The sequence below is a fragment of the Alligator mississippiensis genome, chromosome 13 (assembly GCF_030867095.1).
Source record: "Alligator mississippiensis isolate rAllMis1 chromosome 13, rAllMis1, whole genome shotgun sequence".
Lineage (NCBI taxonomy): Eukaryota > Metazoa > Chordata > Crocodylia > Alligatoridae > Alligator > Alligator mississippiensis.
In genome coordinates this window covers 53,513,481-53,536,808 of record NC_081836.1, presented here as the reverse complement: position 1 = coordinate 53,536,808, position 23,328 = coordinate 53,513,481, and the positions used below count along the sequence as shown (strand labels likewise).

At 41.3% G+C, this 23,328-nt stretch overlaps 1 protein-coding gene across 2 annotated transcripts in view; it reads left to right on the top strand.

Annotated features, from left to right (window-relative positions):
• Positions 1-4,783: 4,783 nt before the first annotated feature.
• The window catches only part of SMURF1 (SMAD specific E3 ubiquitin protein ligase 1), a 56,715-nt gene continuing 38,170 nt past the window's right edge, over positions 4,784-23,328 (top strand). For both annotated transcript variants that reach the window (XM_014604332.3, XM_014604331.3), the window contains exon 1: positions 4,784-4,907. In XM_014604332.3, coding sequence (XP_014459818.1) covers positions 4,853-4,907 — 55 coding nt within the window. In that variant the 5' untranslated portion in view covers positions 4,784-4,852. The remainder of the gene's footprint in view (positions 4,908-23,328) is intronic.

Genomic DNA, 23,328 nt, shown 5'->3' with positions numbered 1-23,328 from the left:
GGGGGGGGGGGAATTTTGGTTTTGGGCAGCCTTCTGTTGAAACATTCAGCTGTTAAACAGAGTACAAGCCAGCTTGCCTGCTAGCTGCAGGGGCTTTGAGGGGCAAGGAGGTATAGTCATAACTGCAGCACCATGTAAGGATTAGATAGCAGCCTGATCTTCTAACTGCAGTGGAAAATGTGCTTGCCAGCTAGTGGCTTTGACAGTGAGACTGAGAGGGTGCAAAGTGGTTATGTTTGAGGGTGGGGAGGGGACAGTGTGATGCAGCTCTCCAATTGCTTCTCGGCCCTCCCTAAAATCTACTGTAATTCAAGACTTTGTACCCCATTCAGGTTTCCTTTGGGGGAGAGGAAGAGTCTTCTTAATTCATATACTATAGCCTGGGTTACAGACCTAATTTAGCCTGGAAAATGTGATGCTAGTATCTCCCCTCATTATTTACCTTGCTCTAACAGGAGAGTTAATAGGGCAGAGACTTGGCATGCACATGCTGTCTGGTCTTGTGAGAGGCATACAGTTTTAATCATGTGCGTCATATCTGAGGATCATTCTACCCTGTTGAATATTAAAATGCTGGGGCATGGTAAATGGTCCTAGATTTATTTGTTTTATTGCCAAAGCCCCACAGCAAATCATTAAATTTGTGTGATTAAGGGGATGCCTGAAGAGGTCGTCTTAAAACAATTATATATACTTTTAAAAATCTTGTTTCTGCCACTAGGTGCATAGAAAAAGGCTCCTCAGCTCAGCTCAGTTGTGTGCTCCTTGTGGTATAACACTGACAAGGTGGCTGCTGCATCTGGAAAATATTGTATTTCACCAGGTAAAAAAGATCTGAGGGAGATGCTTCTCCCTGGTGTAAATGGATATGGAGGTAAGGAGCAGATTGCAGTGCAACTCTGCCTTGATATTAGATTACTGCAAGGCGCTTGGTGGGGCTGTGCTGTTCTATAATCTCCCACCGGTGGTCTGGTGGCAGCAGAAGTGTTAGCACAGATTGTCTGTCTGGCGCTCCCGCCACTACGTAGAATAGCTCTGGCGGTGGCAGCAATTCTAGATGACCTGGAACTGGTCTGGGTTAGCACTTCTACCAAGACTGTCATTGGAGACTTAAGATGTGCAAGGTAACCCAGGCTCCCATCACTGGACTTCAGTTTAGCAAGGAATGCAGTTGGCCATATACCAAATGCTGCCTCATTCAGATGGCCTATTCCATGGATGGCTGCCCAGTGTCTCCCAAGACTAGATAGCCTGCTATGCCTACAGGCATCTGGCACTGCCCTCTTATTCATCCATCTCTGCTTACAGTCATGTTGTAGGTAGGTATTTCCACCTTTACTACAGCCAGTTAAACTCCAGCTGCACCAAGTCGAACTCGGTTGAAAGAGGAAATTCATGTGCTCTTCCCTAAATGAGCTAGATTTTTTTTCACTCCATTTCCCTAATGGAAGTACGCATTCATTTGTTCCAACCCTTTCAAATGACAGGAGTTAGTAAATGATCACCAGAAGGCTTCTGCCTGTAATTTGCCAGTGCAGGCAGGTACAGTGATGTACCCATTCAGGGTTATCTTCCCTTACTATAAATGACAATTCAGTGGGTAAGGGGACCTCTCCTCCAACTCTTCCTTTCCAATCCCAAATGAATTACTCTGCCACCTGAACTACACCCTTTTATTGTAATTTGCTTGCCTGGCTGGTTTTCAGCTGTGTGCAAGTGTGACTTATATTAAACATTTTTCAGAGGATAAGTTAAGCCCTAGAGTGGAGTTCAGATGCTTGAAGTATTAGAGAGAAGATCCAGACTTCATGCACTGCTTTATCAGATATACATGATCAATGAAACAAGAAACCACAGCAATACTAGAAAGTCTGAAAGATAAATCTTAAAAAGGAAGGATTTGAATGAATAAAAGCCAAGCAGTGTGCTTTACTTTGCCTATTGCACCTGAACCTGTTATCTAACTTTACAGTCCAAGGTAACTATAAATTTATGGAGTCTTCCTTTCACTGCAGCCAGTAGTCTCCCTGGAAATCGCAGCGTATTTTCCTCCCTGTTCTGCCTGAATGACATCCTATATATAGAGAGAGATTCACAGAGTTGGCTCAGCAAACAGATTGTAACATCTACAGCTATTGTACCTCCAAGTGACAATCCACAGATGAAAATAAGCAGTGAGGAAAATCTGCTATTGGGAGACAAGGCATTAGAAACCAGCATAACATATGTTCTGGAAATCAAACAGCAAGAGTTTGGGGTTAGTCATAAATATCCTTGCCTTGCTTCTCATTCCTGAATATGCTTAAAGTGATAGAACCCTTGGAGTGAAAATGTCAGGCTGCCTGGTTCCCAGTTGAGGTATGAATTAATTAACAAATGCTTTTCCAGACTGTGGAAAGCACTACACACAGGGTTATCAGCTGTGGATTGAAGGGCTAGATAGTGACATTTCATACCATGCATGAAAGAATAGGCAAAGTTCAATAAAATCTGTGGTTTAAAATCCATAGATTCTCTTCCACGTGCAAGACTGGCTGCTTTGAAATCCAGTCTGAATATACTTACAAGAGGAAAACTTGAAACAATTGTGCCTGGCCACTTGGCTGTCCCTGTGGTTCAGACACCTTCACATGCATTTCTGCTTGCCTTGATTTACTTTTTGCTCCAAAAGAGGGGGAGCTTAGAAAGTGTGCTGTCTTAACTTATGTGAGGGGTGAGCCATGCCACTTCCATCTACCAAGCACAGATGATGATCTCAGCTTAAATAGAGTTAGGAGCAAAGCACAACCCAAGCGTACATTACCCTGCTTCCAGTTCAATAAATCAGCCAGGTTGGGGAACTAGGTCATCTCCTTGCCTGCAGAAAAGAAATGCTAACATTTGCGATGCTACCATTTGTGATTTAATAGTATTTACAGAGTCTGTCGGGCTGAGCTACTCTCATGTAGCCCCTCATCTGCTCGCAGTATGTACCTAAATAGCCAGGCGTTTCAGTCTCAGTGCGACTGGGAGCATCAAAATGAGCCTGGCCCAGTGAGTCTAACATTGAATCAAGTGATGGCATGGAGGTGGGATGAGACTAAAACCACTTCTTGAGGGTGGGGTTTTTGGTTGTAGCCACATTGGGCTAAGGACATAGGCAGGCAAGGGTTGGTTTTTTTTTTTAGTAGATGTGTATATATTATACAAGTAATAATTCCCCCCTCAAGAGAGAGGCAAGGTTTTTTGAGTAATGGGATATCTTTTATTAGACCTAATAGAAGATATCACAGCTGTGTACTCAGTTGGTCTAATAGAAGATATCATATCTACTCAAGAAACCTTGCCTACCTCTTGGGGGGTGAACTAGTATTTATATTATGCTGACTATACTGTAATTATCTGGGTGGGAGCCTGAGGTAGGACACAGGGCTCTTTGGAAAGGCCCTGTCCCATCTTCCTCAGCAAAGGGTGATGCTATTGGATCTGCCATTTATATGGGGTCTGATATTAGGAAGCCCTGGACCCTAACGAGGCCGATGGCGTGCAGAGATTCATAAGGGAGGCGAGGCACCGACCTGCACGTCCAGCCCCAGTACCTAAGCATAACAGATATTTTGGGGAGTGATGTAGCCCAGATGGTTTGGGAACGATGCGAGAGTAGACTTGCCGAATCGGTTTGAATCTATTCTGGGAGGTTTCTGGAGTGCCAGCACGCCCGTGACACGCAACGCAAATGTGCCCACCTGCTTGCATATAATAATTATGGATGGCAGGGCACAGACTTTACATGGGGAAGGTGAATTCACACGACTGTCGGACTTTAAAATCTACTGGACTGCTGCGTACCTCAGATTCAACCTCGTATACAGGTAGTCCTCAATGTACAAGGTTTCGAGTTGCAACATTTTGCACTTACGACGTTTATAAATTGACACCGTTTCAACTTTCTGACCTCAGTTTTGACTTCACAGCGCTTGATCAGATGTGATGCCGCACCAGCGAAGAAGTTTGCTGCATCGCCCATCTCCTTGGAGAACACCTGTCCCAGCTTCCTAGGGCACTTCCTTTAAAAAGGCAGCCGAGACTCCCGAGAAGACTCCAGCCGAGAGCCCTTCAAAAAGTCCAACAGACTCGCCTCAGAGAAGTCCTTCCAAATCAATGTGATTGCTATTTACAGTAGAAATACATTAATGTAGCTATAGTACTCATCTATAATTGATTGAGTACAAAAGGCTGGGATGTTTTTGGTGAAAATAAGGTACCGGGCCTTGATTCGGGAACCAATCCCCCATTTATAACATTGTTTCTTATGAGAAAATCAGTTCCGAGTTGCACCGTTTGGACTTAAGATGCTGTTTTCAGTAGCCAGGTGTGTCATAAGACCAGGGACTGCCTGTATAGATTTTACATCCAGAAGGTGTGTGCACACGACGGTCGTGTGTTAAAACCTGGACCGCTGCATACATCAGATTCAACCACAGGTATGCATTTTCATGCACGCCCTATCATTTGTCTCCTGGGGATCGCATCTAATGCCTGCAGCCTCCAGACCAGCCCTGGACGGTGTGCAGACACACCTAGCGGCTGCAGCCTCCTGCAGGCGCGGCCGCCCCGCGTGGGAGCCAAGGGCTTTCTTCAGGGGGCGCAGCTGTCTTCCCGCCGGCGCCTTCCGCTGGCGGCCCCGCCCCTAGGGTGTGGCACCGCCCCCCGCGCGCGCGGACCTCACCAACATGGTGGCGCGCCGGCGTCATGACGTGCGCGGCCTGGGGGCGGGGCGAGCGCGCTGTCCTGGGCCGGGCCGGGCCGGCGTCGAGCGGCGGCGGCGGCGGCTGGGCTGGGCCCGGATGGGGGCGGCGGCCGCGGGGCTGCGATGTCGACCCCGGGGACGCGTCGGAGCGGCTCCAGCATCAAGATCCGGCTGACAGGTAGCGGCAGCGGGGCTGACCGTTATTCCCCCCCCCCCCACCACCACCCCCTTGAGCAGGCCGGGCCTGGGGGGTCTACCCGTCCGCATCGCCGCAGGCCGCAACCTCCCCGCGGGCGGCTCCTGAGGGGGGCCGTGCTGCGGAGTGAACTTCCTCGGGGGCAGTGTCCGGGGGGGGGGGGTCCACGTCCTTTGCTTTCCCTGCCCACGCCGGCGAGGGTGCGTGGCTGGGGGGCGCGCCGGCTCCTCCACGCGAGGCAGCGATCCGCGCGGGGCGAGGCTCCCGGCTTGGCAAGGCAACAGGTGCCTCCTGGAGCATCGCCCTGCCCGGGGGCGCCGTGCCCGGGACGTGGGCGCCCGCGCTTCTCTGCCGGGCGTGTGAAAGGTGGCGGGTTTAATAACGAGTCGGTGGCGGGACTGCCACGCGCCGCACGCGCCTCTGGGCAAAACCCCCCATTCTTCCCGTGGGTTTGGTTGGTCTCGGGACACACCTTGCTTGCCCCGGAGAACTAACGAATGGATTTCTTTTTAAAAAAAAAAAAAAGTATTTTGTGGAGACGGGTTACTCATTTCTTCCCTTGCGAAGCGAGCGCGTGTCGCTTGCTGGGCGCCGGCGCGGTTCTCAACTGGGGCTGGACTCGATCGGCCGAGGTCCCTCCCGGCCCTAACATCGATATAGGTTCGCTCACATACCTGTCTCTGACACAGCAGTGTAGATTTTTTTTTACCGATCGAGAAGGAGCCAAGGGATTGGTGTGTAATGCACCCGCAATCCCCCTCCGAACACGGCAGCGACAGTAAATGGGACCAGAAGTTACTTGTTTTGCCCGTTCCGGTGAATGCTGCGTCAGATGGCTTGTCTCTTCATTTTTGCTTCGTGCCGGCATGAACTTACTTTCATAGTGAAAATCATTTTGTAGAGAGCCGACGGATGTAAGGGCTAGGATTGCTTCTGTGTCCTGTTTCTCGGTAGCAGTCTTTAAAATACATTGAGGAAATATCCGACCTGGTCAGCCACCTCTTTGTTTTTATTAACAGAAATCTCTAGTTGGTGAGTCAACACGTGCAGTATTTTGTCTGCAAAAGAATTGCTTCGAGAGAGAGTTTTCACTTCAGAAACATTAGTAAACGTTTCACTTCTGACTTCCTTGGAAATTTGCTTGTTGGCTGATCTGCTTCAAAGAACTGTAGCTAATATGCCTTTTGTTGTTAAATTCTGTTTTGGTTTTGAGAGATTTGAGCTGAATTATAGTAAACGCAGACCATCTTTTGTTATGATTGACCGCTTACATCACATTTCCTATGACTGAATTTGCAGTTTGTTTTCCCACAATTTTAAACAATCTCTGTTTTGCACTACTGAACATTGCTGTGTAAATACCACTAAGATTGAAGCTGCCTCCAAGAGCCACTCCATAAATGAGATGTGAACATTGGTGTACACTTTCAGTGTTTAAGAAAGTGAACTTTGCTTTGGCACTTTCTAAAAATATTTGCATTGGGGGGTATTTATCTTATCCTGTCCTAAATTCTAGCTGCTGTGACAACAATTAAGAACATAGCTGTAGTTTGGATAGAAGATTTTGGAAGCTACCATGACGCCTAACTATAACTTAAAAAAAAAAAAAAAAAAAAGTAAATCTCAAGTCCATTTTAAAACAAAAAACCTTAGCAGCAACAAATAAGAACCAGTCAGCAGAATAAAATGATCTCACCTCGTACTCGCTTCCTAGATGCTCTCATCTCCCGTCATATGCCAACTTTCCCCCCAAGCCCTGTGCAGATAAGGCTGCCATTGTCATTGCTTCTCGTAATAACCGCGGTGAAAATGCTAATGTAGATAAAGAATACAAAATTGTTATGAGCCCTGTTGTCTTCACTGCTTGGAGCAATTTTGCAATGGTGAAACTTTTTTTTTTTTTTTTAAGTTAGAAAAGTTTCCAACAGGGTTTGTCAGTTTGCGTTTGCAAGCTGTCTGTTCACAATGTCTTGGGGTCAACAGAGGGTTGCATTTGAAAGACCAGAAAACCCTCATATATGTGCAAATAGTGTCCAATCTAACTGATAGGATTCTACCCCTGACACCCTTGCTGTTGGCTAGCGTCACGTGGAGGTGGTCTGTCAGAGGGACGGATTCCAACACAGTATAACATTTTGTTCAAATTTCACAAGCACTTGGAGACCCCAGTGAAAACTGGGGTTTCACGGTGCCAGACAGTAGCAAATAAAGATGGTTTGCACGCGATTTGGGGTAGAGACTGGGATGATAAGACAGATGATGAAGAGTAGGGAAGAGGAAGGTGATGCATATTTTTCATGTGTATAGCTTTACTATTTTTTATGTTTTATAATGAAATTGCTTTTGCCTTTTTCTAACTGCTGCCCAGCCTAGCAGTAACAGTTGAGAAGGCGATTTAAAAATGGAGTAACAACAATCTTATGGGTCAGTTCGGAGGAAAAGGCTTTGTATATGAGAGCCACCATGGAAGAAAACGTAAAGAGCTTTGTGGGAAGAATGGGCAAGTTGGTAGTTAAGGCCACTTTAATTGGCCAAAGAAAGGGAGTTTAAGACAATACTAAAACTCAAAGAAATTAAGAGCCACAGAATTAGGAAGGGCCTTGAGAATTAAGCCTGTAACTTTTTTAAAAATTGATATGAGGGTAGCAGGAGAGATCAGAACAGTATAGTTTTAGTCTTGTACAGACTGAGAAGGTATAGACATTGGGAGTATAGGTAGGAATCCTTGCCATCCTGACATGAGGAAAAGGTTAGATTTAGAAACATTCTGGAGGAACAAGCCTTCAGATTTGGAGGAAACCTAGACTTATTAGATAAAAGGAATCAAAGACAATGCCTAGGCTATAGGACTAATTTTATAGAAAGCTGGTGATGGTAGTTGGCAGAGAAAGGTGTGGGGGGAGAAAAGAATGGTAATAAGTAACAGTCCAGTTCTTACACATTCAAAGAAAAAATTGACTTTAAGCTAAAAATGAAATAGTGCATTATATTTCAAGTAAAATATGTTGCACTTAAAATTGGTAAAAAGGCAGATTTGAAAAGCGTTTGTCAGAAGTTATTAGAATGTCATGCTTTGGTTTCGTGAGTAATGTAGTATTGATCAATGCAGCAAAGTTAACTGGCTGGTCAATAGCAACACTGATTGGTGACCCAGATGGTTTTTGTCCCATTTTCAGAAACATTGAATATCAATATGGGGTCTTGCTAATCTTGCTGGATGAGAAGTATTGAACGCTATATATTTTCAGTTGCTTTTGAGTTTTCACTTTTTTTTATATAAATTGTAAGTACAGTGATTGTAGAAAAATATTGTTATTGTGGTCAAAAGTCAAAGGTCTCCCTGAATCTAGCAGTCCATTAGCCTAATGTGGGTAAGGCAGGCCACCTACAATGACTTGGACTCTCCAGCACAGTTACCTGTTTACAGCTGGATTGACTACAGGGGCCTTCAGGTTGAATCCAGAGTGGGCCTCAGACTCGTATCTCTGAAGAGCCATAGGGGAGTGTCTTAATTATTTTGCCACCAAGCCCCATTGTTTTGGTACTCATGTTATAATCTAGTGGCGGAGATTTGAAATGACTGATTAATCAGCCCACTCTTGTTATCATCTGGCCAGGGAGGCGATTTGGTTTCATGCAGTGGTCGGAGTAAGCAAACAGCAGTTGAGTCACTCCTAATTTTGCACAGTAGCGTAGGGTTTTGTTGAACTGATAATACTCATTTCCCTGATCGTGATTTTTTCTACCTCATATCCTCTTCTGGGAAATGGAAGCTTGTGGTTGGGGCATTGACTCTGACTCAGACTCGCCTGGGTTCAGTTCTTGGCATTGCCGTAGAGTTCCTGCATGCTCTTGAGCATGCCATTTAATTTCTCTCTGCCTCTGTTCCTCATTTGGACAGTGGGGCTAATACGGTTGACCTATTTCACATGGGTCTTGTGGGGTAAACTTATCAATGTTGGTCAGACACTCTAATAGTAGAGAGATAGGGTTGCAGGGAATATAAATGGGAGAAGTCCCCTTCTATATTTTTCGTTATGTTCAGTGGGAAGAAGTCCAGAGCACAGCCTTTGCAGTAGGCCAGCTGGCACGTTTACTGAGCTGCCACAGTAGGGATCCAGAGAGCAGCCTTTTCCTTTAGGCAGGCGGGTGGGTAACAAGCCTTTTTCTTTTCCCTGCAAGTCAAGGCTCTGCCAAAACCATTGCCCTGGTAGAAGTAAATTAAATCTACAAAAAAAGTTTGCTTCAACATCCCCCTCAGGCAGGGGAAGTAGAAACAATGACCACTTTATTCCGAACTCAAAACTTTCTTTTCTTTAAATGAACTTTTTCATGTCAAAAGTGTAATTTGGGAAACTGGTTTGCAGTTATTTAAAGATTACTGCTTTTTCTTTCTTTTATAATCCACCATAGTAAGAACTCCTCTTTTCTCACCCATTCCTTTAAACATTCTTTCATCTTTTGTTTGCATGTTTCTAAAACTTTTTAACAACTTACTTCCTGTCTGTGCTGGGAAGTTTAAACTATTCCTGAAAATCCTCTTTAGCAACATTCCCAGCACCCTAGAGTGGGCACAGTTTTACGCTATGCTTTTATCTGTACTAAGGGACTCACCTGTTGATTACAGCAGCTGCTGGATATGAAATAAAATAGTTTTTAGCACAAATTAGGCAGTATCATTAATTACATTTTATAGCAAACTGAAGTTGTGCTCTAAATATCACAGAGAGATGTGATGCTGCCATAAAGAACATTACAATACGATTTTTAGAGCAGATTTGGTCCTCCGTCCAGCAGATCACTGTAAGCATCTACTTGACTTTACGTGTGCTTCGTTGATTATTTCTGGGCTTAAACTTAAGCACAGCACTTTGCTAGTTTGGCCACAATAACTGGGCATGACAGATGGGAGGGAAGGAGTTAAGGAAGGATGGGGTTACACCAGTGTTGTTGTGTTTGAGCTTAAACACTTCCACATTATTTTGGTTTATCTTTAGATACAAAAACAAGGAAGATAAAGATATGAAGTAGGAAGTATTCATGTCCTCTAGCTTACTCAGCACTGTAAATCAAACCCTCAATGAATACAGGTTTTCACAATGGGTTTTTTTTGGAACTAATGGTGAAAATGGTTATAATACTTCTGTAGATGGGACCAAATGTTAAAATGCTAACAGCAATTTTTGTCTGTACTAGCACTTCAACCATGCACAGTTTTGATTCACTGGGAGCCAAAAACTTCATAGCAGCATTTCATCTTCCCATTATGGGACAGTCTACTGCTATTACAATGTTTCTCAGTCTACACCAGCAATAGCATGTTTTAAAACAAAGGTCCAGAGGTACCTCTTGCTGACAAGCTCTGCAAACTGCCTTTGTTTCCTGTTGCAGGCAGGTTTGATGTGTGAGGCTGTGTCTGCATTGAGATTTTTAATAATCTTCTATAGTCCCTCTGGCATCAATGTGCTTCCTTCTTTGCTAGTGATGATGGGAAGTGTTACTGTTGAGTGACCGCTGGCATTTTTATTGCCATGTTATGTAAGCCTGCTTAGAGGAGTTAAAGATGGAGTCAGTCAATTAGTATTAGCATTTCCCCTGGTCTGGTGCAGATGGAGTCTCACCCGTGTAGGATCTTTACCAGTTTCTGTTAGAAGAGGCCTCTGCATGTATTGGAGTTAGTGGGAGAAAGAACCAAAATGTAAACCCAGTTTTTCCTTTTCCTTCTGCAGAGAGAAAGTCTTCAGTACCCCAATTAGATAGACTGCTTCCTTCATAAACTTCGGTTTTGTGTTGAAATAGAATTGCAATGGTAATTAAGTATTTTCTTAATAGGAAGTCTCAGTCAACCCCGTAACTTCCATACAAAGATTTTAAAAGGCAATGCTTTGCCTGAGTCCCCCCATGCTGTGTGTGCACATGTGCATTTGAATTACCTTATTTTTTATGAGGAGACAAATATACTGGGAATATTTGGTGGAGCGTAAATTGGATGGTAAGTCAGCTTGAATGACAGCATAGGTTTGTATTTTCCTGAAAACAAATTAAAAAAAAAAATCTCATCAAAGGGCTGCAGTAGTGGGGTTTTTTAGGTTTTGTTTTTTTTGTCAAGTTAAAGGCCAAAATTCAGACTGGCTTGTTGTCAAGGACACTAAGCAGAGCAGAGAAAAATCCCTAAGGCTACCCAATTCAAAGTGTAGATGGATAGATCTGGCAGAGCAAGATTTAAAAAAAAACAACAAAAAAACCCTCTCTTTATTTTAAAGATATTGAAACTATTGTACATACTGATGCAATTTAACAAAATCCAAGTATTAAAATTGAAGGCTTGTCCATCTTTTACTGGCTAGAGCAATCCATTATTGTTTCAGAATGATGTGAAAATATTGCACAATGGATGAGCATATAGGGATGTGCACTACTCCAGTTCCAGCTGTGTTCACCTCCACTGCAGCTGAAAGGAATTCTAATTGGCCAAGGAATGCCTGTAGCATCATGTAGTGAGCACGAACCTTTTTATGCCGGCTGTTGCATGATGAAGCAATTCAAATGTTTTAAGCTCATGAGACTGAATCTTGTTATGATTGCGTAGTTCTTCCCAATTTCTTGTAACCAGATGCTTAGCATAACTTTCTATTTTATAATTTCGCTTCTAATTCCCAATTAGAGTATGCTTTAAAAAGCATGTTTAAAGGAACACTGTCAATTTGAAATGCGATCAATTTAAAAATGATTTCAGCTTGTGTTGTTCCTGAATTTTCTTGCAGGTGTTTATGAACGTGGTCAAGTTTACCAAATGTTTAGATTTGTTCTTTCTTTCTTCCTTTGTTAATTGAATGGGTCTTTTGCACAGTAAGGGGACAGAAATTATACAGGAGAAAATAAAGTATATAGAAAAGCAATAAATTATGTTCTCAGATTTTCCTGTGCAGTTATTTTAGCTTTTACTGGTAACAATAGGAGGTTAAAAAAAAAGGGGGGGAGATGGCATGTATTTTTTTTTTAAGTCATTAATCTTTTATGTAAATTTTGTCATTTAGTGTGTTTCAATAAAGTGGGGCTAATTGTCTTTTTGAGAAGAGGGAGGTAGAAAGAATAGAATGCTGTTTAAGCTTTAAGTATCTTTGAATTTAATCTTTTACATCTACTTACACTTTTGATCTAATAATTAGTTTAAAAGAAAGCGCAGCACTGTTCTGAAGACACGTGTCATTGTCTAAAACCTTACGTATCTCTCCATCTCTCCCCTTTTTTATAAAATGGCAAAATCAGCCTGATAACATCTCACCTCTCATTCTTTGAACTGTGAACTACTGGATTTCCAGAGTGTACAGTATATAAAAATCTCTATACTGTACTAGTCTTTAAGATCTAGATAAAACATATGGAAATCTGTTTTAGATGCTTGGTTTTTGGTTCACTCTGTACTTAAGATAACTGCTTGGTTTGATGTGTTTTGCTTTTTTTCCCCCTCAGACTTTGAATGTGGTCTGAGTTCCATCCAGCATAAAAACTCAACCCTAAGAATAGTGGGCTCAAAATTCTGTAAAAATGAGTTAATTATGAACATAATAGTATTAATCAGAGGAAATATTACCTAAAAAGCTTCTTAAATAGACACCATCTTGTTAAACATGTATCCATGTGTTCTGCTGAAAGTGCAAAGGCTGAGAAGTCTTTTAAATGTGTGGTGAGAGCCAAATAAGTATATGAGTTGTGCTATATTACCTTAAATTAACAGCAGTTTTGTATGTATAATAGCAAAGCTCAAGGATACTTTAATTGAGCTGTGCAATTTATGCTTTATAGTGATCAAAAAAGACTATGTTGAAACTTTGCATGCATGCTTCTGAGTCCAGAGACGATCATTTGGAACCACCTGATAAAATTATTGCTGGCTGTTCTTGATTAATCCTTGTACAGCAAGCTACATGTTCCTGATGCTCAAGTGGCAACGTATATACTTTCAAAATTTTGTGTTTCTTGTGTATATGTTTTCTTCAGTGATTACATTTAAAGGGCTTCTTAAATGCATCTTATTTAGAAAGTTTTAGAAATGTTCAGAAACATGAGTATGTGACTTCAGAGAGTCAAACTGAAAATGCAGAACTGTGATTCTTTTGCAAGCGATTCAAGTATGTATGAAAGTCACCAGTAATAGAAACCTGATTGTTAACATGTGTTTTGAAGGGTAACAGAAAATCATGGCAACCTTTAAGATCTGAATAGGGATTGTGAACACAGGTTGCTGCTGTGATATCAATTTTGTAGGGAAAGATTTGGTGAATCTTGTTGAGTTGTTTAGGTAGTGATTGCTTCATCATTGATGCCAGCAAACCAGGAGGTTCTCTTTGAGCGACCACAAGTGAGTAATTAAGTGTCAAATTAGTGGTTCGAGGTGGTTGCTCTTGAAAGTCTTGAGTCTCATATCACTAATTTACAAGCAGTCTGGTTATGTCATTGTGCAGTTCCTTGAACTTGACCTCACAGAGAGAGGAAATGGGATTGGTGCAAAAACTGTAACGTGTCAGCTTGATTTTTAGAAAATTCTGATCTACATATTAAGAGAGAGTTGTTTTTGGTTTTGGGAATTTTTTTTAACCCTATAAAGTGGTTTTGAATGTGATGTGCTGCTGGGGTGCTGACCTACCCTTTAGACGTTCTACTGCCAAGCAGCTGTAATGCTTGTCTTTTTATATCTGGAAAAGTTTTACAAAAGAATTGTCTTCACAAATTGACAGGTAAGCTTTTCATTATTTCACCTGTCTACCATGGTGCCTAACTGGAGGCTGCAGCTAATCATTGACGAAGTTGGGACTAGACCCCAGGCATTTTGATTTCAGTCCTTTTCCTGTCTGGTGGACAATGCTGTTTTCCAACAACAAAAGTGTAGCATTATGTTCAAGCACTTGATACTCAAGTCATGTGTGAACTTATATCATTTGTGTGTTATGTGGCTGAGTGTTGTGTCTTAAACTAAAAAATTAAACGCCCCAAAAAGGCCTTTTATTGATGTAGTATTAAACCTACGTACTTAAAAGCACCAGTCAAGAATAAACATTGTCATTTTAATAGCAAGATTAATTTCTGCTTGTATGAACCAGGTAGAAAATGGTACACTTAATAGGCATACATTTTTCATTTCTTAACTACACAATTGCATTGTAACTGGAATGTGGCATTAAATACTAGTAGCTATTTTTATGTAACAAGTGTTATCTTGGTGTGTGCTTTATTCCTGCTCAGGTGCAAGAATCAGTTGGCCGCGATTCATTTGACACAAGTATGCAAATTTTACAGATTGTGTTGGGGTAATAATTAGAGTTTTAATCTGTCTGCTACCACCACCTGCTGGTAATAATATTTGGTTATGTAAACACTGGCAAAGCCAATCTTTTTTTTTTTTTTTTTCTTTAGCTTAGAAATTAATGCCCTAATTTTTTTAGAGGACTTTTCTTCAGTTACAAGGATCCACCACCGGTGATAGGGCAAGTGTTATTTTCCTGTAGCTAACTAGGTTTTGGACGTGGGTAGTTTTGCAGTCGCCTGGAATGATTTTCTTTTTGTTTTTACTTGTCTGCCAATAAAATTTTGATAAACTTCAGTAGAAATTAAAAACTGTAAAATTGCCCGTCAAACTGAATTTGTAATACCTTGCTTGGGGAAAAAGTGTTCTAAGTAGTCTGCAATCCGAGGCATTTCCTGTGCAGAATGCTTATCAAGTCTGCATGCTTTCTTTCCAACTCAAATAGCGCAGATTTGAAAACTATTCCCAGTTGATTGGAAATGAAGGAAAAGGAAGGAAATGAAACCAAATAATGGAGACAGTGGTACTTTTATTTTTTTAATCGCTTCTTCAAGTTGTTAAGCGTGCAAATATTGTGTACAGAAAAGGTTTCAGACTTCTGTTGGAAGGCTAAATGAAGGATTTGTGTATTAATTTGGGAAGGGTAGATGATGTAAATGTGGTTGGAATTTTCATTTGTGGATTTCATGATAAAAAATGTGCAGAAGGCTTTGGAGAAATGGACTTCACGGTGGTAATCTGAATTCCAAGTAATAACAAAATGTCCTATTCGTTAGCTGCATTGATACAGAAAAAACACAGAAATGTCAGTTATGTCAGTCAGCGGGTGGCTGCCAATCGTCACGTAAAACTTTCGTGTTTCCAGATGCTCTGGTACAGCTTGTTGTAATGGTAGAAATGATAGAAGTGTCCAGGAGGTCCCAATCCTGGTCTCAGGCTTGACCACTTTGAGCGTGGAGTTTAGATATAGGAGGCAGAGAATCAGCAGATGGTTTATTGGGAAATTCTCTGCTATGCCAGACAACCAAGATAAGATACTTGACTGTTTCATGGGCTTTCATTAGTTCCCCAAAACAGCAGTAAAACAGATGTACCGAAGTTGTGGCTCAGCAGACTTTGGAAGAGAGAATTACCATAAGAAATTGAAGCTTCATGGGTTTGTTTTTTGTTTTTGTGTTTTTAAAAATAAAATTGATTGATTCCTGGAGAGAACTCTTTTACTTCCTTTGTCATTAGATGTGAACTTTTAAATGCTCCTGTGTGTGTTGGCTCAGTATATACAATATCATTTAGTTCATATATCTTTCTCCTGACTCCTACAGATTTTTACGTGTGCATAGTGTCCTTATATGGGGCCATCCTGCTCAACAGCGTCAAGCTCCTGCCGTTCTAAAATAATATTGAACAGTTTGTCTGTTTTTGAAAATTACACTGTTACCTTGGACATATCCCTTCATCATAGGAAGTGAAACAGTGCTTTAGACTTAGTCTGTGACTGTTGGTTATGGTAGTTTCGTGTTTATGACCATTGTGTTCATAATTTTGCCTGATTTTGGTCTCTCCAGCCTTTGGCTATGCGTGTTGTAACTAGGCATTTCCTTTGTTTTAAGATGTTTGGGTTAGAAATCAGACTCTTGAGGTATGAGCGTTATGACTAAGGCTACAGTTTTGTCTCTGGTTATGGAAACTGTTCCCTTTTCGTGTCCTTGTGGCAAGGTGCGTAGCAGAGTTCACGGCTCTGTTGGAATCTGCCAGGCCGTGCCTTGAGCACTTCTGTATGCTCGTGACCTCTGGGCTGCCAACTGCACGGTGTGCCCGTGCCACCCCAGCCCCTCCAGAACTGGTGAATTGGAAGAAACTGACTGTTAAAATGCACCCTACCACTTGGCCTCGGGGATCACATGGGCATTGGGAAACCGAGTTCACACCAACATCTCCATCTGTAGAAAAGAATGGCCTCCAAACTGTATCTCCCATCAGGCAGTGCTTCTCAGTAGGGGTGCTTATTGGGTAAGCTGCTATTTAGCTGCTATAACATGGTTATTAGCTTGCCATTAATATTGCTTCCCCCCCCCCCACCCCCCACTGTTGCACTCACGCTTACCAAAAATTATTATGCTGTTCACAACCTTAATAATGACTTGAACTGAAATGATAGGGTAATGTTTAATATCTTTGACTTCTTATTGAAAAAGACAATTTAAACAATTCTTCTTGTGTAATCTTTAAAATTATAGGAAAAAGCATAATAAGCCTGTTATAAAAATATATTCTCAGCCCAGAGAATGTGCATGAGAAATTATATCTTTCTTAGAGCTTTTATAGTCTTCATTGTAGCTGTCTGAGAAGCACTAGTTACCTCTGGGGATGTAGCATAAACAATTTAGTAATGTTTTTTGTTATCTGGTTTTATTTAATGTGGAGTGTTCAGGAAGATATCTCTGTCGCCATTATAATGGAGTATATGGAGGCAAATAATATATCCGATTAGAAGAATATGATCAAATTTACCCTAGCAGGCACATCTCTCGTACTAAATTTAATCTTGCTTAGAATATTAACTTTTTAAACTATCCACGTGAAATGTAACATATTCTTATTCTGTCCATCATTTAAAAAATACATGGGCTTTGGCTGAGCAGGAATTCTGAATAGACTTCTAAAAATGTTAGTTTTAAGGTTTTGTCCCTTTGTTCATTTCCATGGAAGAGAACAGGAAAATCACTATTAAATCGCTGGTATTTAAAAAAAAAATTCCATCTTTTTGGATGCAAATCCATTGTTTGTGTGGAATGGTAGGAAATGTGATATCTTTTCATTTGAGTTATATTGCATTTATTTAACACCTTCCATCTGAGACTTTCAGAGTACTACTGGGATTATAATTTATTGATGTGCAGGATGCTGACTTTATATATGAGAGCAATTTATTTATGATGGTTATGGTTGCTATAAAAACTGTAACTGACTTTTTTCAATTTTATGCCTTTAAGATCTCAGGCAAAGTATTCCAGTGAAACAGTGTTTTGTCTTCTCAGGTTCACATTCTCTGTATTTATAGATTTGTTTGAAGTAGGCTAGAAAAGTGATATCTTGGAAATTCACAGCATGGGTCTCAATGGACAGTTGTACCAAGGAAGTTGAATTTTAAAAATAATTATACATATGGAAATGCCAGGTAACAAACTAGCATTGCAGGGCAAGCACTTATAACATTGCAAAGCTTAGCTAGAAAGCCTTGTGTATACCGATGTATGACTGAATGTTTTAATACTGAGCAACACTTTTTTTGTTATTATTTTGTTCTTTTCTATGTCAATCCATACTTTTTTAAAGTTTTTAGAATCTTTTGACTGGAAGTCTAGGCAATGTTGCTTATTATTTTATCATTCCTGTTCTGCTTCTAAAAGGATTCTGGTCTTTCCAGAATCTATTACAAAATACAGTCTTGTAGCCTTTAAATGGTCTTTCACAGTTGGCTCAACAAAGATAAGGACTGCCTACTGCTTCGGGTCCAAAGGCTTAGTGTTGCGCTCGTGCTAGGGTGATGTCCTGGCTCACATTGAAAGCTAAAAATTGACTTGAAATACGTAATCAGTTTAGCTAGGTGGTACAAGACCAGGGTTTGAATCTTTCTCTGTTCCCCCACTGTTAGTTATGCTGGAGTTGGTTAAACTTACTTGATTATTAGCAGAATAATAAGGACACATGTTTCTTGCATTTCAGAGACATAAGTCTATGTTAGTTAGAGGTGCCTTATCAGATCAGCACCGATATAAGGAAAATTGTCGATCGGCAGTCATTTTTTTTTTTTTCCCCCACTCTCCACGCTGCGGGGTTGCATGTTGGCTATCGGATCGCTATCGGCCAATATGGCTTGTTAAAAATCGGGATCAGGCCAAAAAGTCTGTATCAGTGCACCCCCCATGTTAGTACTGCAATTTTCATAGACAAAGGGCAATCTGGATAAATATTCCAAAATGGAGGAGATGAGCAGAGATTCTTGTAACTGGAAATGTTTGAAATATTAATTTCTTAATCTGAATACTGCCCTTATCGCTGTCGTACCTCCAATGGGAGATTTGCTGTATCCACATTGTTTGTGTTCGTTGTTCAGCCCTGGTGGTTGTCCCCATTGCTAGCCTGTATAAACAGGGGCTATTGATCAAATTTGAAGTCATTAACTTGGCTGTTTAAATAGATGCTGTCCTATATAATTAGAAGAACAAGAGAGAAGCACATAGGCTGATACAGCTTTATTCTGAAGAAAAGGCTGCTTTTCATGAAGTTTTGTTTGGTGCTATTCAGCTGTCTTTTCTTTCTGTATGCTTAGTGGTTTGCTCGAGAACTAGTTTGTTGGGGTTTTTGTTAAAAAAAATATATATATATATGCTTAAAGATGCTAGTTTTATGCATGTCGGTGAAAGATGATGTTGATATGATACGAGCCTGCCAAGCCTTTTAATGCAATTTGAAAAATCACACTTGGAGGAAGAGGTCACTTGCATGGTGTTTGCAGATTAGCCCCACTCTATTGAGGTTTTCTCGCCTAGTCAATTGGTTGTTCAGCGTTACATACTGGCCCCAGTTGCTGAAAATTTTTGTCTGCCTTCTCTGCGCGCAGCAGCGGACTAACAAACTGTCTTCTGCCCTTCCTGAGTTGAAAAAGCAAACGCCTCTTCTATCTGAGCTGTTATGGTTAAACAGGTGAGACCGTAGGCTTTGCAGGTTGTTCGTTGGTGGGTCTTTATCTTTGTGATAGGCCCGCCAGTCTTCTAAATAATTTGTATTTCCTAGGTACTATTTAGCTCAACTGAATTTAAAGCGTTTTCTGATCCATGTTCTGAATTCTTTGAGTATCTATTTTAGATGTGTACTAGCTGTGCATTAGTGCTAAGACAGCGGGGCTGGAGCAGAGCAGTGGGAACTTCATTAATATATGTACCGTGTGCTCCTGAATCGCACTGTTGCTAGTCTCTCGAGAGTCTGTAGATTCAGCAGTAGGATGCATGCTTATTGACCCACATTTCCTCAGGCATGGGAATAGTCACGTGTTTCTTCCACACCAGGAAATGCATCTCGCTTACTGTTTGGAAACCACGCAGGCATCGATGTAACTTGGTTCATCAAGCATTTATATGCCCCAAGCCAGTGCTTTTAGGGATTTACCACTTGGATGACTAATATATGATTAGACAAACTGGAGAGTGTATGTGCACAGCTTCCTTATATGGCTGCGTACAAGAATCTTTTTGTCTAGCAAGAAGAAAGCACAGATCTATGTGCACACTGCTGCCTTGTTCTTACAAAATTCAGAGAAGATTGCTTACTCCTAAACCACAAACCCTTTGGTTGCTTACCAGACATACAAGCTTTGATGTTAAATTCCATTCCTTACTAGGGGCATTTCATCAACAGATCAGCAGCTTTCCTTTAATAGAAAGCAGTGATATTTTTTTGTTAGGTTCAATAGATGCTGCAAAAGGATCAAGAAATGAAAGATAAATGTGATATTTTAAATTTGTATAGACAATTATTTGTGCAGTACTTTCTGTACACTTTAGCTCCACACAAGGAAGCTTCACTGGAGACTTTGGGGTACACTTAAATTTCCAAATGCTAATAAGAAAAATCATTTTAAAAAACTATCCAATAAATACATTGGAACACATAGATTGAGAAGATTTAATAACAGCATGAACACGTAGAACATTTATTGTGAAATTTATCATAGCGCTTTCCAAAATTTGAGAGTAATGTTCTAATCGGGGAATAGACGTGCTGTATTTAAAATCAAGGCCGGCACCCTAACGCTTATTTGAATTCCTAATAAAATTTGGACACCTTGCTTGCCCTTCCCCAACATAGGATGCTCACACATTTATGTCAAAACTTTCAAACTTTTTTCTGAATTCAGACACCTTTATCCATATTTAAATATCTAAATATTTGGTCTGATCTTGAATCCTTTTTTTCTTTTTTTGCTCATGGTTTCTGTTTGAAATATGTGGGAGTTCCAGGTCTTGAATGCCTTTCTTAAAATTAGATTTGTACTCTAGGTGCCTCAAATTATGTTTAGGTGCAACATAGGGACTTACGTTTGAAAACACCGGTCTTAATCTTCAGATTTCCATGAGCCTCCTTATATTGTTCTGGGATCTTATCAAGTTATTGTCTGTCTTGCCCTTTTGAAGTAAGGTAGATTTAAAGAAGATTTAACAGAAACAAAAACAGATTAATAAGTGCATTAATTTCTTTACAGTTGTGTTTTTCCGGATACAGTGGATTGATACCAACTTGAGTATAAATTTGATGCCTGCATCATTCATGTATCAAATTTATGCCTGATTAGTTACTGCACAATATTGCACATGTAGATACCTTACTATGCAGTAACAGTGTGTGGGCTTTAGTCCCAAGTCAGTCCACACACAGCGTTAATACGCTTGAATGCCTGCATGTGTAGACACTGGCCTATTTCCACTTACTGCGCAGTAACTTACTGTATAGTTCATCACGGGGGCACAGAAGGAAATTGGTGAGTATTCACCAAGGCACCCCCGGGGGTTACAAGAAACAATGGCCACAAGCTAGCAGAGAGCAGATTTAGATTGGACGTTAGGAAGAACTTCTTCACAGTTCGAGTGGCCAAGGTCTGGAACGGGCTCCCAAGGGAGGTGGTGCTCTCCCCTACCCTGGGGGTCTTCAAGAGGAGGTTAGCTAGGCATCTAGCTGGGGTCATCTAGACCCAGCACTCTTTCCTGCTTATGCAGGGGGTCAGACTCAATGATCTATTGAGGTCCCTTCCGACCCTAACATCTATGAATTGGTGGGAGTTGGTTAACTCTTAAAGTTAGTTGACTTGTAGTCTTGTTGACAGTGTGACTCTAGAGAAGATCATAGTTCCTGCAACTGGTGTTGAATGTGAATGTGGTTTGACTGTGTCCACCACATGGTTGGCCATAAGTGGCTAAATTAGGTTCAGTAACAGTTGGAGAAGCCCAGAGGCAATGATGTGTGATACCGGATGTCAAAACTTCATTTGTAATGTTCACATGGTCAAACGTGGGCAATGAATAAAAACAACTTGCTTCTGTTTCAGTACTCTTTTTTTTTTTTTTCTGACAGGTATTTCCAGCTAGTGGTGTTTCAGTGGTGAATCAATCAGAAGAATGATTCTTAACGTGTTTGTACTTCAAGAATTTGGCTAAGTCTTTTGGAACAAGTATTCATATTTGGGAGCACAGTATGACTGTGCTAAGAAGTTGAACTTTTGGTATCAGAGGTTAATTTGTGGTTGAAACTGTTCCTCGCGATCCAATGTATAGGAAGTGGTTGGTTAGTTCCAGTTCCATCACTGAGCTGTACAGGAGCATGTGCATGGGGTATCCTGTAAAGTCTTATTTTGTTGTTCGGCCAATGTTTCTTTCAAGATTACATTTCAGTTTTAAGGTTTCTTTATAATTATGTATTTAAGCAGGATTACATTTACTCTTCGTTTCCTCCTATCTGATATTGTTCTTAAAGCTCTTTTTCCCTTTCTGGTGGCTTCCAATTCCAACATCAGCTAAGTGCCAAGCTTTAGCTAAAATAAGGTCTGCATCTTCCACTCAAGATAGTGTTCCCTATAAGTTGTTTAACAAAAGTCCTGCATATTAATACATCTGAATTCTTATGGGATGAATTAGTAGGCTACATAGTTTACAGCTTACACATAACTCCATTCATTTTTGAAATAACATTGATCTTGTTTTTAAGCTGTTGCAACCTGTTGAACATTTGATGAGAACCAGACATTGATCTGTCACAAAAAAAATTCCGCTGTCCATAAAATTACCAGTAGACTTATTTTCATTTAAATACTTTTTCTTGTATCTTATTAGAACAAATATCCAGATTTTTCATTTTCCTGTCTTATTGTCTGTGTCTGAAATTTTATTTCACATAATTCATTTTTACTGCATACCATTAATTGGAATTCTGTCCTTGTCTCTCTTGGCATGGCTTTCCCCAAGTAAATTAAATAGCGTTTTGCATTGAAGGCAGTTTCTGAAGATTGATACACTCTACATGAGGGACTGTAAATCCCAACCGGTGCTTGGCAGAGTCACAAAACACTACTTCACATGGAAATTTCAGGATTTGAAATGGGGAAAAAATGCTTGCCCTTTGGATGGAGAATATAGGATAAAGACCTACAGTGGGAGTGGGAAACTGCCAGGACCCAGTGATATACAAGCTGGTGTGAGAAATGTATTTCGTTGCAGGAGGAGATTGAGAGGCAAACATTTGGCTTGCCAAAACAGGCTTTGTTGAGTTACTTAAGAAGTCAGTCCCAGGTGCAGGATGGACGTAGGGAGACTGAGTGGGACACAATGTAAGGGACAAAATACAGGAATGGAAAAGGATTGTTGGATTAAAACCAGAGCCCAGCCCACGACTTGGTAAAAGGTTTTAGAGCCATCTACCATTTGGCAGTAGTCACTACTACCATGGTGTTGCCTTGTTACATTTTAGATGCAGTTTTCTGCTACCAAACATATGAAGCCTGTGAATGTGAAAAAAATTCCCCTTTTTTTGTAAACCATTCATTTTGTAAATGAATTCTTTGGAGCCTAACAATGTGTCTAAACGGGGACAGAGACAATACTTGACAATGAACAGGGATCCAGGTTTTCCATTTACTGTAGAAAAGCACAGATTTTCTCCTTTAAAGGAGAAAAATGCGGGAAACCGTGGATTTCCCTTTGCAAGGGGCTGCTCGGGACTGGGGACAGCAGGAGGAGGCCAGTCAGAGGCAGGGGACTTCACATGCATGTGTGTACATGTGCATGTGGCCAGCAATACAGCCCCAGGCAGCATGGTGGAGAATGGCTCCCCAGCTGCTCGCAGGTAAGTCTATGGGGGGGCATAGGTGGTGCAGGAGGGCAGGCAGATTGAGGAAGTGGCAGCTCGCACCAAGCCCCCATGGTGAAGGAAGGAGTTGGGCAGGGTTGGCAGCTGGTACTGGGGGTGCTGCCCAGCCAGGCAGTGCACGAGGCCCAGGGACGGGATGGGAATGTGCAGCCAGGGAGCAGGATGAAGCCTTGGGTGGCTTGT